This window comes from Staurois parvus, unplaced genomic scaffold (assembly GCF_062004578.1).
Source record: "Staurois parvus isolate SC_StPar_1 unplaced genomic scaffold, SC_StPar_1.0 ptg000439l, whole genome shotgun sequence".
In the NCBI taxonomy this organism is placed as follows: domain Eukaryota; kingdom Metazoa; phylum Chordata; class Amphibia; order Anura; family Ranidae; genus Staurois; species Staurois parvus.
Window position 1 is genome coordinate 9,041,247 of NW_028318235.1, and position 14,982 is coordinate 9,056,228.

Sequence of the window (14,982 nt, forward strand, 5' to 3'; positions counted from 1 at the left end):
CAATAATAGACGATCTTACAGCTGTACCTCCATTAATGTGGTATACCTGCTGGTTGAACGAAAAAATCAGACTAATGTATGGGTAGCTTTATTCTCTTCCAAAGTCCACTCTTCCCTCTATCTAACTCTCCCCCTTACAGTGGGGATCGAAAGTTTGGGCACCCCAGCTAAAAATTTGTATTAATGTGTATAAAGAAGCCAAGGAAAGATGGAAAAATCTCCAAAATGCATCAAATTACAGATTAGACATTCTTATAATATGTCAACAAAATTTAGATTTTATTTCCATCATTTACACTTTCAAAATAACAGAAAACAAAAAAATGGCATCTGCAAAAGTTTGGGCACCCTGCAGAATTTATAGCATGCACTGCCCCCTTTGCAAAGCTGAGACCTGCCAGTGTCATGGATTGTTCTCAATCATCGTCTGGGAAGAGCAGGTTATGTCAATCTCAAAAGTTTTAAATGCCCAGACTCATCTGACCTTGCCCCAACAATCAGCACCATGGGTTCTTCTAAGCAGTTGTCTAGAAAACTGAAACTGAAAATAGTTGACGCTCACAAAGCTGGAGAAGGCTATAAGAAGATAGCAAAGCATTTTCAGATGTCAATATCCTCTGTTCGGAATGTAATTAAGAAATGGCAGTCATCAGGAACAGTGGAAGTTAAAGCAAGATCTGGAAGACCAAGAAAAATATCAGACAGAACAGCTCGCAGGATTGTGAGAAAAATAATTCAAAACCCACATTTGACTGCACGATCCCTCCAGAAAGATCTGGCAGACACTGGAGTTGTGGTACACTATTCCACTATAAAGAGATACTTGTACAAATATGGTCTTCATGGAAGAGTCATCAGAAGAAAACCTCTTCTACGTACTCACCACAGAAATCATCGTTTGAACTTTGCAAATGAACATATAGACAAGCCTGATGTATTTTGGAAACAAGTTCTGTGGACCAATGAGGTTAAAATTGAACTTTTTGGCCGGAATGAGCAAAGGTACGTTTGGAGAAGAAGGGGCACAGAATTTAATGAAAAGAGCCTCTGTCCAACTGTTAAGCATGGGGTTGGATCAATCATGCTTTGGGGTTGTGTTGCAGCCAGTGGCACAGGGAACATCTCGCGAGTAGAAAGAAAAATGGATTCAATAAAATTTCAGCAAATTTTGGATGGTAACTTGATGCCATCTGTGAAAAAGCTGAAGTTAAAGAGAGGATGGCTTCTACAAATGGATAAAGACCCTAAACACACCTCAAAATCCACGGGGGATTACATCAAGAGGCGTAAACTGAAGGTTTTGCCATGGCCTTCACAATCTCCTGACCTCAACATAATTGAAAATCTATGGATAGACCTTAAAAGAGCAGTGCGTGACAGACAGCCCAGAAATCTCAAAGAACTGGAAGACTTTTGTAAGGAAGAATGGGCAAAGATACCTCAAACAAGAATTGAAAGACTCTTGGCTGGCTACAAAAAGCGTTTACAAGCTGTGATACTTGCCAAAGGGGGCAGTACAAGATATTAACTCTGCAGGGTGCCCAAACTTTTGCAGACGCCATTTTTTTGTTTTCTGTTATTTTGAAAGTGTAAATGATGGAAATAAAATCTAACTTTTGTTGACATATTATAAGAATGTCTAATCTGTAATTTGATGCCTTTTGGAGATTTTTCCATCTTTCCTTGGCTTCTTTATGCACATTAATACAAATTTTTAGCTGGGGTGCCCAAACTTTCGATCCCCACTGTATATTTCTGTGAGTGTGTCTTTTTCATCAGAAATTATCCTTAAAATGGAATTAAACAACGTACTTTTTTTTTAACCGCTTCCCGACCGCCCTATAGCAGATATACTGCTACAGGGTGGCACGGGTGTGCAAAATCATGTATATATACGTGATTTTGCATTACCAAGTAGGGGGCGTGCGTGCCATACCCCCGCCGCTATTCACGCCCTAGGCTGTCAATCACCGTGTCCCAACCGGTGATTACTCGCCGGCGCCCGGTGATTCACGAGCATCTCCGACGGGGAGGAGAACTGTATGTAAGGAATACAGTTCTCCTCCCTGTCAGCTCATGCACACTGCTTTGGATTACTGTGCACAGCACAGCCATCCAAAGCAGTATGCTTACCGTGAAGCACACAGCACAGTAAAACAGCACACAGTTAACCCTTTGATCGCCCCACATGTTAACCCCTTCCTTACTAGTGCTATTAGTACAGTGTCAGTGCTTTTTTTTTAGCACTGATCACTGTATTGGTGTCATTGGAGATGTCAGTGGCACCAAGTCCGTTCCCCCCAGTGTCAGAATGCCCACTATAATTTGCTGATTGCCGCCATTACTAGTACAAATTAAAAATAAAAACAATCTGTCAGGGCTCCCGGGTGTGACCAGAGGTATGTGACTGACGCAGGGAAACGCAGACTTCAGATATGTTATAAACAATATAATTTATTAACACTAACAATACAAACATAAACGCAGTGCAATACTAAAACATAACACAGTGCAAACAAACCAAACCACCCACAGATAACAGTACATACAATGCAAGCGTCGTCAGGCAGGCCGGGTCAATATCAATCGGGCAGGTAGGTACAGGGGGAGCAAGCGGAGAATGGTCGGGGTCACAAGCCAGGTTCAGCAGGTAGCGGGCAGCGTGGTACAGAGGGTCAGGCAGAGGAGAATGGTCAGACAAGCCAGGGATCAGGAGCAGGAGAATGGTCAGACAAGCCAGGGATCAGAGCAGGGTCAGCAGAGAATCAGACAGGAACAGGAACAGGAAACAGGGCCCAGGAGAAACACAACACCAAGGCAGAGTCTGCAGGTCTGAATGTCCCTTAAATACACCAGTATAATTAGTTCAAGGTGTTTGACTGGCTGCAAGGTTGAGTCTCTGATTGCTGGGAGCACCCGCTGGCCAGCCCTGGTACTGCAGCTCATAAGGCAGGTGAGTCCCACTATTGCTGGCCAGTCCATTCCTGACAGTACCCCCCCCCTCAAGGAGCGGCCTCAGGACGCTCCAAACAGTCCTAGCTGGGCAAAATGTTCCACCGTCCGGGTCTGGTAACTGGCGGGATATCAAAGACTGGCACACCGGGCAGGACTCCGGGCAGCGGCACACCGGGCAGGGGCACACCGGGCAGGGGCACACCGGGCAGAGGCACACCGGGCAGAGGCACATCGGGCTGGACTCCGGGCAGAGGCACATCGGGCTGGACTCCGGGCAGAGGCACATCGGGCTGGACTCTGGGCAGAGGCACATCGGGCTGGACTCCGGGCAGAGGCACATCGGGCTGGACTCCGGGCAGAGGCACATCGGGCTGGACTCCGGGCAGAGGCACATCGGGCTGGAATCCGGGCAGAGGCACATCGGGCTGGACTCCGGGCAGAGGCACATCGGGCTGGACTCCGGGCAGAGGCACTCCGGGCAGCGGCACACCGGGCAGAGGCACTCCAGGCAGAGGCACATCGGGCTGGACTCCGGGCAGAGGCACATCGGGCTGGACTCCGGGCAGAGGCACATCGGGCTGAACTCTGGGCAGAGGCACATCGGGCTGGACTCCGGGCAGAGGCACATCGGGAGATTACCAGGTGAAGCAGCAGGCACCGGGCCCCCAGGCGGGGCGACAGGCATCGGGCCCCCAGGCGGGGCGACAGGCATTGGGCCCCCAAGCGGAGCGGCGGGCGCCGGGCCCCCAGGAGGGGCGACAGGCATCGGGCCCCCAGGCGGGGCGACACGCATCGGGCCCCCCAGTGGGGCAAAAGGTATCGGGCCCCCCGGCGGGGCGACAGGCATCGGGCCCCCCGGCGGGGCGACAGGCATCGGGCCCCCAAGCGGAGCGGCGGGCGCCGGGCCCCCAGGAGGGGCGACAGGCATTGGGCCCCCAGGCGGGGCGACAGGCATCGGGCCCCCAGGAGGGGCGACAGGCATCGGGCCCCCAGGAGGGGCGACAGGCATCAGGCCCCCAGGCGGGGCGACAGGCATCGGGCCCCCAGGCGGAGCGGCGGGTGCCGGGCCCCCAGGCAGAGCAACAGGTCTCGGGCCCCCAGGCGGAGCGGCGGGCGCCGGACCCCCAGGCGGAGCGACAGGTCTCGGGCCCCCAGGCAGAGCGGCGGGCGCCGGACCCCCAGGCGGAGTGACAGGTCTCAGGCTCCCAGGCGGAGCGACAGGTCTCAGGCCCCCAGGCGGAGCGACAGGTCTCAGGCCCCCAGGCGGAGCGACAGGTCTCAGGCCCCCAGGCGGAGCGACAGGTCTCAGGCCCCCAGGCAGAGCGGCGGGCGCCGGACCCCCAGGCGGAGCGGCGGGCGCCGGACCCCCAGGCGGAGCGACAGGTCTCGGGCCCCCAGGCGGAGCGGCGGGCACCGAGTCACCAGGCACGACAGTGGGCTCCGAGTCAACTGGCAAGACTGCGGGCACCGAGTCAACTGGCAAGACTGCGGGCACCGAGCCAACTGGTGGAACAGCGGCTTCGAGTCGTCTGGCAAGACTGCGGGCACCGAGTCGTCTGGCAAGACTGCGGGCACCGAGTCGTCTGGCAAGACTGCGGGCACTGAGTCAACTGGCGGGACAGCGGGCACCGAGTCGTCTGGCAAGACTGCGGGCACTGAGTCGTCTGGCAAGACTGCGGGCACCGAGTCACCTGGCGGAACAGCGGGCATCGAGTCAACTGGCGGAACAGCGGGCACCGAGTCGTCTGGCAAGACTGCGGGCACCGAGTCGTCTGGCAAGACTGCGGGCACCGAGTCGTCTGGCAAGACTGCGGGCATCGAGTCGTCTGGCAAGACTGCGGGCATCGAGTCGTCTGGTGGAACAGCGGGCACCGAGTCGTCTGGCAAGACTGCGGGCACCGAGTCGTCTGGCAAGACTGCGGGCACCGAGTCGTCTGGCAAGACTGCGGGCACCGAGTTGTCTGGCAAGACTGCGGGCACCGAGTCGTCTGGCGGAACAGCGGGCATCGAGTCAACTGGTGGAACAGCGGGCATCGAGTCAACTGGCGGAACAGCGGGCTTCGAGTCGTCTGGCAAGACTGCGGGCACCGAGTCGTCTGGCAAGACTGCGGGCACCGAGTCGTCTGGCAAGACTGCGGGCACCGAGTCGTCTGGCAAGGCTGCGGGCACCGAGTCACCTGGCGGAACAGTGGGCATCGAGTCAACTGGCGGAACAGCGGGCACCGAGTCGTCTGGCAAGGCTGCGGGCACCGAGTCGTCTGGCAAGGCTGCGGGCACCGAGTCGTCTGGCAAGACTGCGGGCACCGAGTCGTCTGGCAAGACTGCGGGCACCGAGTCGTCTGGCAAGACTGCGGGCATCGAGTCGTCTGGCGGAACAGCGGGCACCGAGTCATCTGGCAAGACTGCGGGCACCGAGTCGTCTGGCAAGACTGCGGGCACCGAGTCGTCTGGCAAGACTGCGGGCACTGAGTCGTCTGGCAAGACTGCGGGCACCGAGTCGTCTGGCGGAACAGCGGGCATCGAGTCAACTGGCGGAACAGCGGGCTTCGAGTCGTCTGGCAAGACTGCGGGCACCGAGTCGTCTGGCAAGACTGCGGGCACCGAGTCGTCTGGCAAGACTGCGGGCATCGAGTCGTCTGGCAAGGCTGCGGGCACCGAGTCACCTGGCGGAACAGTGGGCATCGAGTCAACTGGCGGAACAGCGGGCACCAAGTCGTCTGGCAAGACTGCGGGCACCGAGTCGTCTGGCAAGACTGCGGGCATCGAGTCGTCTGGCAAGACTGCGGGCATCGAGTCGTCTGGCGGAACAGCGGGCACCGAGTCGTCTGGCAAGACTGCGGGCACCGAGTCGTCTGGCAAGACTGCGGGCACCGAGTCGTCTGGCAAGACTGCGGGCACCGAGTTGTCTGGCAAGACTGCGGGCACCGAGTCGTCTGGCGGAACAGCGGGCACCGAGCCAACTGGTGGAACAGCGGCTTCGAGTCGTCTGGCAAGACTGCGGGCACCGAGTCGTCTGGCAAGACTGCGGGCACCGAGTCGTCTGGCAAGACTGCGGGCACTGAGTCAACTGGCGGGACAGCGGGCACCGAGTCGTCTGGCAAGACTGCGGGCATCGAGTCGTCTGGCAAGACTGCGGGCATCGAGTCGTCTGGTGGAACAGCGGGCACCGAGTCGTCTGGCAAGACTGCGGGCACCGAGTCGTCTGGCAAGACTGCGGGCACCGAGTCGTCTGGCAAGACTGCGGGCACCGAGTTGTCTGGCAAGACTGCGGGCACCGAGTCGTCTGGCGGAACAGCGGGCATCGAGTCAACTGGTGGAACAGCGGGCATCGAGTCAACTGGCGGAACAGCGGGCTTCGAGTCGTCTGGCAAGACTGCGGGCACCGAGTCGTCTGGCAAGACTGCGGGCACCGAGTCGTCTGGCAAGACTGCGGGCACCGAGTCGTCTGGCAAGGCTGCGGGCACCGAGTCACCTGGCGGAACAGTGGGCATCGAGTCAACTGGCGGAACAGCGGGCACCGAGTCGTCTGGCAAGGCTGCGGGCACCGAGTCGTCTGGCAAGGCTGCGGGCACCGAGTCGTCTGGCAAGACTGCGGGCACCGAGTCGTCTGGCAAGACTGCGGGCACCGAGTCGTCTGGCAAGACTGCGGGCATCGAGTCGTCTGGCGGAACAGCGGGCACCGAGTCATCTGGCAAGACTGCGGGCACCGAGTCGTCTGGCAAGACTGCGGGCACCGAGTCGTCTGGCAAGACTGCGGGCACTGAGTCGTCTGGCAAGACTGCGGGCACCGAGTCGTCTGGCGGAACAGCGGGCATCGAGTCAACTGGCGGAACAGCGGGCTTCGAGTCGTCTGGCAAGACTGCGGGCACCGAGTCGTCTGGCAAGACTGCGGGCACCGAGTCGTCTGGCAAGACTGCGGGCATCGAGTCGTCTGGCAAGGCTGCGGGCACCGAGTCACCTGGCGGAACAGTGGGCATCGAGTCAACTGGCGGAACAGCGGGCACCAAGTCGTCTGGCAAGACTGCGGGCACCGAGTCGTCTGGCAAGACTGCGGGCATCGAGTCGTCTGGCAAGACTGCGGGCATCGAGTCGTCTGGCGGAACAGCGGGCACCGAGTCGTCTGGCAAGACTGCGGGCACCGAGTCGTCTGGCAAGACTGCGGGCACCGAGTCGTCTGGCAAGACTGCGGGCACCGAGTTGTCTGGCAAGACTGCGGGCACCGAGTCGTCTGGCGGAACAGCGGGCATCGAGTCAACTGGCGGAACAGCGGGCTTCGAGTCGTCTGGCAAGACTGCGGGCACCGAGTCGACTGGCAAGACTGCGGGCATCGAGTCGTCTGGCAAGACTGCGGGCATCGAGTCGTCTGGTGGAACAGCGGGCACCGAGTCGTCTGGCAAGACTGCGGGCACCGAGTCGTCTGGCAAGACTGCGGGCACCGAGTCGTCTGGCAAGACTGCGGGCACCGAGTTGTCTGGCAAGACTGCGGGCACCGAGTCGTCTGGCGGAACAGCGGGCATCGAGTCAACTGGCGGAACAGCGGGCTTCGAGTCGTCTGGCAAGACTGCGGGCACCGAGTCGTCTGGCAAGACTGCGGGCACCGAGTCGTCTGGCAAGACTGCGGGCACCGAGTCGTCTGGCAAGGCTGCGGGCACCGAGTCACCTGGCGGAACAGTGGGCATCGAGTCAACTGGCGGAACAGCGGGCACCGAGTCGTCTGGCAAGACTGCGGACACCGAGTCGTCTGGCAAGACTGCGGGCACCGAGTCGTCTGGCAAGACTACGGGCACCGAGTCACCTGGCGGAAGAGCAGGCATCGAGTCAACTGGCGGAACAGCGGGCACCGAGTTGTCTGGCAAGACTGCGGGCACCGAGTCGTCTGGCAAGACTGCGGGCACCGAGTCGTCTGGCAAGACTGAGGGCACCGAGTCGTCTGGCAAGACTGCGGGCACCGAATCACCAGGCACGACAGTGGGCTCTGACTCAATTGGCACGACAGCGGGCACCGGGTCATCAGGTACCGGATTGTCTGGCTCGACAGCGGGCATCGGGTCACCAGGTATGACAGCGGGCACTGGGTCACCAGGCATCAGGTCATTTGGCTCGCCAGCGGGCACCGCGTCATCTGGCAAGGCAGTGGGCACCAAGTCACCAGGTACGACAGCGGGCTCTGAGTCAATTGGCACGACAGCGGGCACCGGATCAGGTACCAGATCATCTGGATCAACAGCGGGCATCGAGTCAACTGGCCTAATAGGATCGTCAGGCTGGATCAGTTCATCATGCTGGGTAGAGGCATCAGGCCGAGTAGAGGCATCAGGCTGCGTACAGGCATCAGGCTGAGTAGAGGATTCAGGCTGAGTAGAGGCTTCAGGCTGAGTAGAGGCTTCAGGCTGAACCACGGAAGGCAGGTTCACCGGTTTGGATACTGGCAGGATGGTATTGGTTGGAAAGAATTTTCGCTTTTTTCTGGTTTTAACTACTGGAGCACTGCAAGTAAACGCAGGTCTGCAAACGAATGGAGCAGCTGGAGACAGAGAAGAACTGGAGGATGGAACAGGAGAGGGAGCAGTTGCTACAGAGGGCTTTTTTACAGGGTTAAAGGCAGGATAGGTGCAGCGAGTGGGAACAGGGTACTGACATGCGGTAGATAGCAGGGCAGGAGGAGCAGTTGGGAAAGCAGGAATAGAGTTTTGAGGAAATAGATTAGAAGCAGGACTGGGTTTTTGTAAGCTGACTGAGGCTGGGTGCAACAAATCTGTCCATGTCTGCAGTATGGGTTGAACAAAGCTGAGCTTACACAAAGCCTGTCTGACCAAAGACTGCACTGCGTTTATACAATCTCTTAGTATCTGTGGTGAACATGTGGAATAACGCTCCAGAAAGTAACCCACATCATCCTCTAATAACCACACCAGGGACTCTACCTGGTCTGCACTAAATGGTGGCAAAAATTCATCCCTGCATTCGGGGGTACCAGATGAAACCAACTCAGCACAAACCTCAATCAATGGCTGCACCTCAGAGAACTCTGTGCCCTGATCTACTAGAACATGAGCGAGCCATATACATTCTAGCAGTTCATCCCGGGTATACTCCTTCAGAGTCTGATAAGCATACTCCCTGTCATCAAACACTAGCAGATATAAATACGCAACCTCATCCAGATCCATCCTTCCCATCAACAAACCAAGATGGCTTCCCTGTGCAGCCACTTCTGGTCAGGATTGGCCTTGGTGTAATGTCAGGGCTCCCGGGTGTGACCAGAGGTATGTGACTGACGCAGGGAAACGCAGACTTCAGATATGTTATAAACAATATAATTTATTAACACTAACAATACAAACATAAACGCAGTGCAATACTAAAACATAACACAGTGCAAACAAACCAAACCAACCACCCACAGATAACAGTACATACAATGCAAGCGTCGTCAGGCAGGTCGGGTCAATATCAATCGGGCAGGTAGGTACAGGGGGAGCAAGCGGAGAATGGTCGGGGTCACAAGCCAGGTTCAACAGGTAGCGGGCAGCGTGGTACAGAGGGTCAGGCAGAGGAGAATGGTCAGACAAGTCAGGGATCAGGAGCAGGAGAATGGTCAGACAAGCCAGGGATCAGAGCAGGGTCAGCAGAGAATCAGACAGGAACAGGAACAGGAAACAGGGCCCAGGAGAAACACAACACCAAGGCAGAGTCTGCAGGTCTGAATGTCCCTTAAATACACCAGTATAATTAGTTCCAGGTGTTTGACTGGCTGCAAGGTTGAGTCTCTGATTGCTGGGAGCACCCGCTGGCCAGCCCTGGTCATAAGGCAGGTGAGTCCCACTATTGCTGGCCAGTCCATTCCTGACACAATCCCAGTATATATTTTGCCATTTGTAAATGATATAACTTTCACGTAAACCAATTAATTTACACGTATTGGGATTTTTTGGCCTAATTTTATGATGAAATTTGATTTTTTTTATTTTTTTACTGGACATGTTTAATAGCAAAAAGTAAAAAATATTGTTTTTTTTTTCTCAAAATTGTTGGTCTTTTTTTTATAGCACAAAAAATAAAAAATGCACAGGCGATCAATACCACCAAAAGAAAGCTCAATTTGTGGGAAAAAAGGGACGTAAATTTCATTTGGGTGCAGCGTTGCATGACCGCGCAATTGTCAGTTAAAGTAACCGTAGCGCCGTAACGCAAAAAATGGCCTGCTCAGGAAGGGGGGTAAATCCTCAGGAGGGCAAGTGGTTAAAATAATGGACAACCAGGAGGTGTTGGCCATTATGTGCAGACTTGCCTGCCAAATGGTCCCCTTTAGGTTTGCACTGTTAGTGTTCTCGCATGTTGCAGATGCTTCCATCTTCTCACCATCTTTCTTCCAGGTTTGAACTCTTCGGCCGTTTGATTGGCATGGGCCGCAATGATATCACTCCCGTGCATGCACATCATTACAGCACAGATGTAAATGTAATGATGGCAGAGAGAGCATTTGTTACAGAAAAGGCCAACTGTCTCTTGTTATAAAAATCTTACCTGCCAGTGCTTTTTTCCTACTTTAACATTTTGCTAAAGCTTTATGTATAAGTACTGCTTGGACTGAGAAGAAGGTGTTACACCCAAAAGATTGTCCTAATTGTTAGTGCAAATAAAAAAAGTATCATGAACAGTACTCAACTACGTATGATGAAGGCGATGGAAACAGAACTTGTTATCTAACATCAAAAAGGTCCATGTTGAGGGTATCTTAAAAATTGGGTATAAAATCTCCTGCATTAGTGTTACTTTTGAAGTAGATGCTGTTTTCTCTACTAAGTTTTATGTTTTCTGTGTTATAGTACATTTGGTGCAGAGGTTTCAGATAAAGTCAAATTCAGAGATTAGAACTATTTGCCCACATAATTTCATCCTACTCTTCCAGGTTTTAGGAATATATTTCTCTTTTCTACTTTTCCTATTATTAGTTAGTCTGGAGACTGCTTCCATTAGGTTTAAAATTATATGCATATTATGCAATAAACAAAAGTCTATTCATGTGTTTGATAAGTAGATTCCAGTTGAGGTATTTTAAAGCTTAATACGTTTTCTATCATGGCTTGGTTGTACTAACAAATAAGAAATTAAGCTCAAAAGAGCAGAGAGCAAAAAGCAACTAATCAGGTTGCACCTTTCATTTTAAGGGAAAACGAAACAAGAATTATAAGTGATCATTACAGGCAACTCTACTTTTGAGCTCATTTTCTTTTCTCCATTGTTAATGAAACAGTCCCTTTGAAGAGAAACTGTGGGGAATTTACTAAAACTGAAGCAGCCAGAATCTGGAGCAGTTGTGCATGGGAACCAATCAGCTTCTACCTTTCATTTTCAAAGCTTTCTGGAAGAAGCTAAAGATAGAAGCTGATTGGTGGCCATGCACAACTGCTCCAGTTTTGGTAAATTCTCCCACTGTATCTGGGTTAATTTTTATCTCCCTATTGTAATATATGTAATTAGGTAAATATATTTAATCCTGAAGTTACTTCATTTTTGTCTATGATCTGACTAAAATTAGAGATTTGCATTAAACCATAATGGATTATTTGACAAATAATTACAATTATTGTTCAGTAACAGGATTTTTAAAGAAGATTTCTGCAGTCTGTGCAGAGTATATGGTAAATTGGTAGAATTAAATAGGGTTTCCTGGGTAGAAGCTATACAAGGACTGTCATCAGCAAGTGGTAGTAGTTATGGCAAAAATAAAATCAATAATGAAATTGCATAATAGAAAATGTTGATGGGTAATTACCATAGTAAGATCCAAAGAAAAGATAAGGTGACACATTCTTCCATTGCTAGTTTGTTAGATATATACAGTTCTCATCAAATGTTGGGCCTGCGGAGTCTTAAAACATTTTGTGCATTAGCACCTAGTCATAAGGCATATGGCTACCTTATGACTAAGTGCTAATGGGCAAAACGCATTCAGTCTCTCAACCTCATCTTTTTATGTACACTTGACAATAAATACCATTGTAGTGGAATTGTGTAGCTTTTCATTTTTTCGAAATCTTATTCCTTACTCTTTATATTTCCTGTTTCGAGGATACAACAGGATGTGAAAGGAATTCTCTCCAAAATTAGGTGAAATCCCATCTTATTATTGGAACAAATGTCCCCGTTGAAAGATTTCCCTTCAAGATTTTCTTGGTTATATTACAAACACTATGTTTTGGATTTCCCATATTCCAATTTCAATGATCACCAGGTCAAACAGAGAAGGTGAATCTTTTCAGAACAAACACAAAGAGCAATAAAACACTACACTATCCAAAATGATAGCAAAAAAATTGTATACATTAGATAGATTCTAAAGGGATTCTAGACCACATGCTTTCTAAAGAAAGGCCCTTTATTCCACGTGTAATGTTACTGTCTGTTTATGTTATAAATTTAATAAAATATGTTTCATATAGTTATTTTCTTTATTGATCTAGATCCTGGACTTCCGAATTCCTTCATCTTTTTCCATGTTTGACCTGATCTCTGGGTTCTGCAGCGACCTCGTAAGCTCAGCTCAAAGCTTTATCTCTTCCACTTGGACTTTCTACCTGCAGTCTGATGATGGGAAAGTTGTGGTATTCCAGGTGAGTGCTGGTACGATTTCATGAAAATGATTGATAGCCTGATCTTTAGGTGTTCGTTATTATTAAATTATACATTTTTTTAACTGGTATTTTTCAGTATTGCAAAACACCATGTACTAACCAATGTAATAAATGTTTATGAAAAAGTAAAAGTATACACAGTGGGTTTGATTTACTAAAGGTGTAGAAGATGTTATCTTAGCAAATGTTCACTTAAACTATTCAATCATGTGCAAGCAAAATACAGTTTTTGTTTATTTTTATGTTTTAGTTTTTTTAGTTTACATTTTTTTACTGTACGAATAAATAAACCCCCTTTTATTATAAAATGAACATTTTTGCATTTAAATAGCTAAAAAGTACAAAAAACTAGTCTGAACCCCAAAAAAACCGTATGCAAAGCATCTTACTTATCTTTTTTAGCACTCTTTTATTTTAATTTCTGATGGCAGTATTTTCATTTACCTTTCAGTCTCAGCCAGAAGTGGAATACCCAGTGCTAGAGCTTCAAGCTCCAAGATCAGAGGTCACTGATAAGAACTGGCTTTCTTCCCGATTTAATACCCTGAAGCCAAGCACAGGTATAGTACAAATAAGATTTGACAAGTATAAATAGCAAGAAGAATATTTTGATCTACTTATCGGTCGTAAGTAGCTTTTACCATACCATTAATCCAAAGCAGTAATCTAAGGAGAGCACCAAGAGTTTTGGGAATGGATTGCAGGAAGTAAATGTGTTATTTACTCTTAGCTTTGTAAGGCCTTTGAAAAGGTATTTGAGTGAGGAAGTGTGTCAGGTGGAGGTAGCTACATCTCACAAAGTCAGGATTGTCTCACTATATTGTTATTGGTATTGTTAGCGCTGTTGAGACTTGCTAAGTATGAGTTGATTCACTGAAGTTGTTGTTAAACTGTTGTTTTAAAAACCAAGTTACACTATGAGGTTCTCTGCATTTATACCTCTTATTGGCGCACATTACCTGAGGAATTAAATGTCCAGAAAACCATTATTTTTTCTGTAGTGGGAAGGTAATTCATAAGGAAGGAGCATTTCTGAATACCAGCCATTTCAAACAAGGTAGAACACATGCTTGATTTGCTTTCCTATAAGAGGGAGGTAATATGAATAAGGAGGTTCTGGCTGATTTGAGGATTACTGTGAAGATCTAAGTATTTTGTGGGAAGCATAACACACAGGAGATTTACTAAAACTGGAGCAGTCAGAATATGGTACAGCTGCACATGGCAGCCAATCAGCTTCTAACTTCCACTTGTTCAATTAAGCATTTAACAATAAAACCTGGAAGATGATTTTTTTGGTTTTTATGCAAAGCAGCACCAGATTTTTAACTCTCCAATTTTAGAAAATCTCTCCTACAGAGTTTTAAAAGGATGTTTATAAGATATTAGAGAATTGCATTAAATTGATTACAGTCATTTTTGACATGTGGGTGTGCAAATATTTGTTGGGATTAACATTATATTGTTTGTTTTTGTACATTGGGGTTTGTAAAATTGTAATATTATTCTTATCAGGTATAGAGGGACTGTCACCTATAGTGTTGTAGATATGTGTGTTGTACCTAATAAACCTACATCTGTGCTGTTCTTTTTGAAATACAGCTGTTCAAAAATTCTGACGCCAGCATAATGATATCCCCGCTCACTGTGCTTTCTGCTTTTGATCCCTGCCATTAATTGAATGGAATTTGTTGCCAAAACGAAGGTTCTATAAGCTTCTATTGCGGCAATTTATATAATTTTTTTAAATCTTGTATGTCCAAGTTAAAACTTTTCCTTTGCCATCGCATGCCATTCACTGTTTGGATGCTTGAAGTGATTTGAGGAGTGCGGAAGCTTTTAATGCAACATAAGAAGGTTTTATTAAAAGTAGATTGCTTTTTGCCAGCAAATTTCATCCAAGCAAGCATCATGATGAAATTAGAGACTAATTTTGATGAAAATTAATTGGCTAATTTTGCAGCGAAAACAATTTCAATTTACTTCACCCTAATCTTGACTTCACCCTAAATGAGTTACATTCTTGATCTTATTAAGGAAATAAAAAGCAGGATAACAGCTGAAAAATGCAGCTACCTATATCCAATAGGTTCTTTTTTTGGCATGAAGAGCCTAGAATGTTAATTCTTGGTGTGGAGCTTTCAACACTGAAAACATATCTAAATAAAGCAGTGCCTTTAATGTCTCTGACCTGTAAATTACCATATCTTCAACTGTTAGGATGCTGTTATAAAGGTTAGAATTAATTGTAGCGTCTGGTTAAGCTACAGTTAACCCCTATAGGTGAAAATTGGACATCTGAAGTATCAGCACATTGCAACCATAGTTCAGTTTACTTTAGTAGATGATGAAAAATATATGATTGTTTGCCATGTTTTAACTGCAATTA

The 14,982-nt window shown here is 49.3% G+C and overlaps 1 protein-coding gene across 1 annotated transcript in view; it reads left to right on the forward strand.

The window, feature by feature from the left end:
• TMEM59L (transmembrane protein 59 like) overlaps positions 1-14,982 on the forward strand; it is a 95,414-nt gene that overhangs the window by 66,025 nt on the left and 14,407 nt on the right. Inside the window, exons 4-5 of the mRNA XM_089687917.1 lie at positions 12,423-12,572; positions 13,045-13,153. Of these exons, the coding sequence (XP_089544043.1) occupies positions 12,423-12,572; positions 13,045-13,153 (259 nt within the window). The remainder of the gene's footprint in view (positions 1-12,422; positions 12,573-13,044; positions 13,154-14,982) is intronic.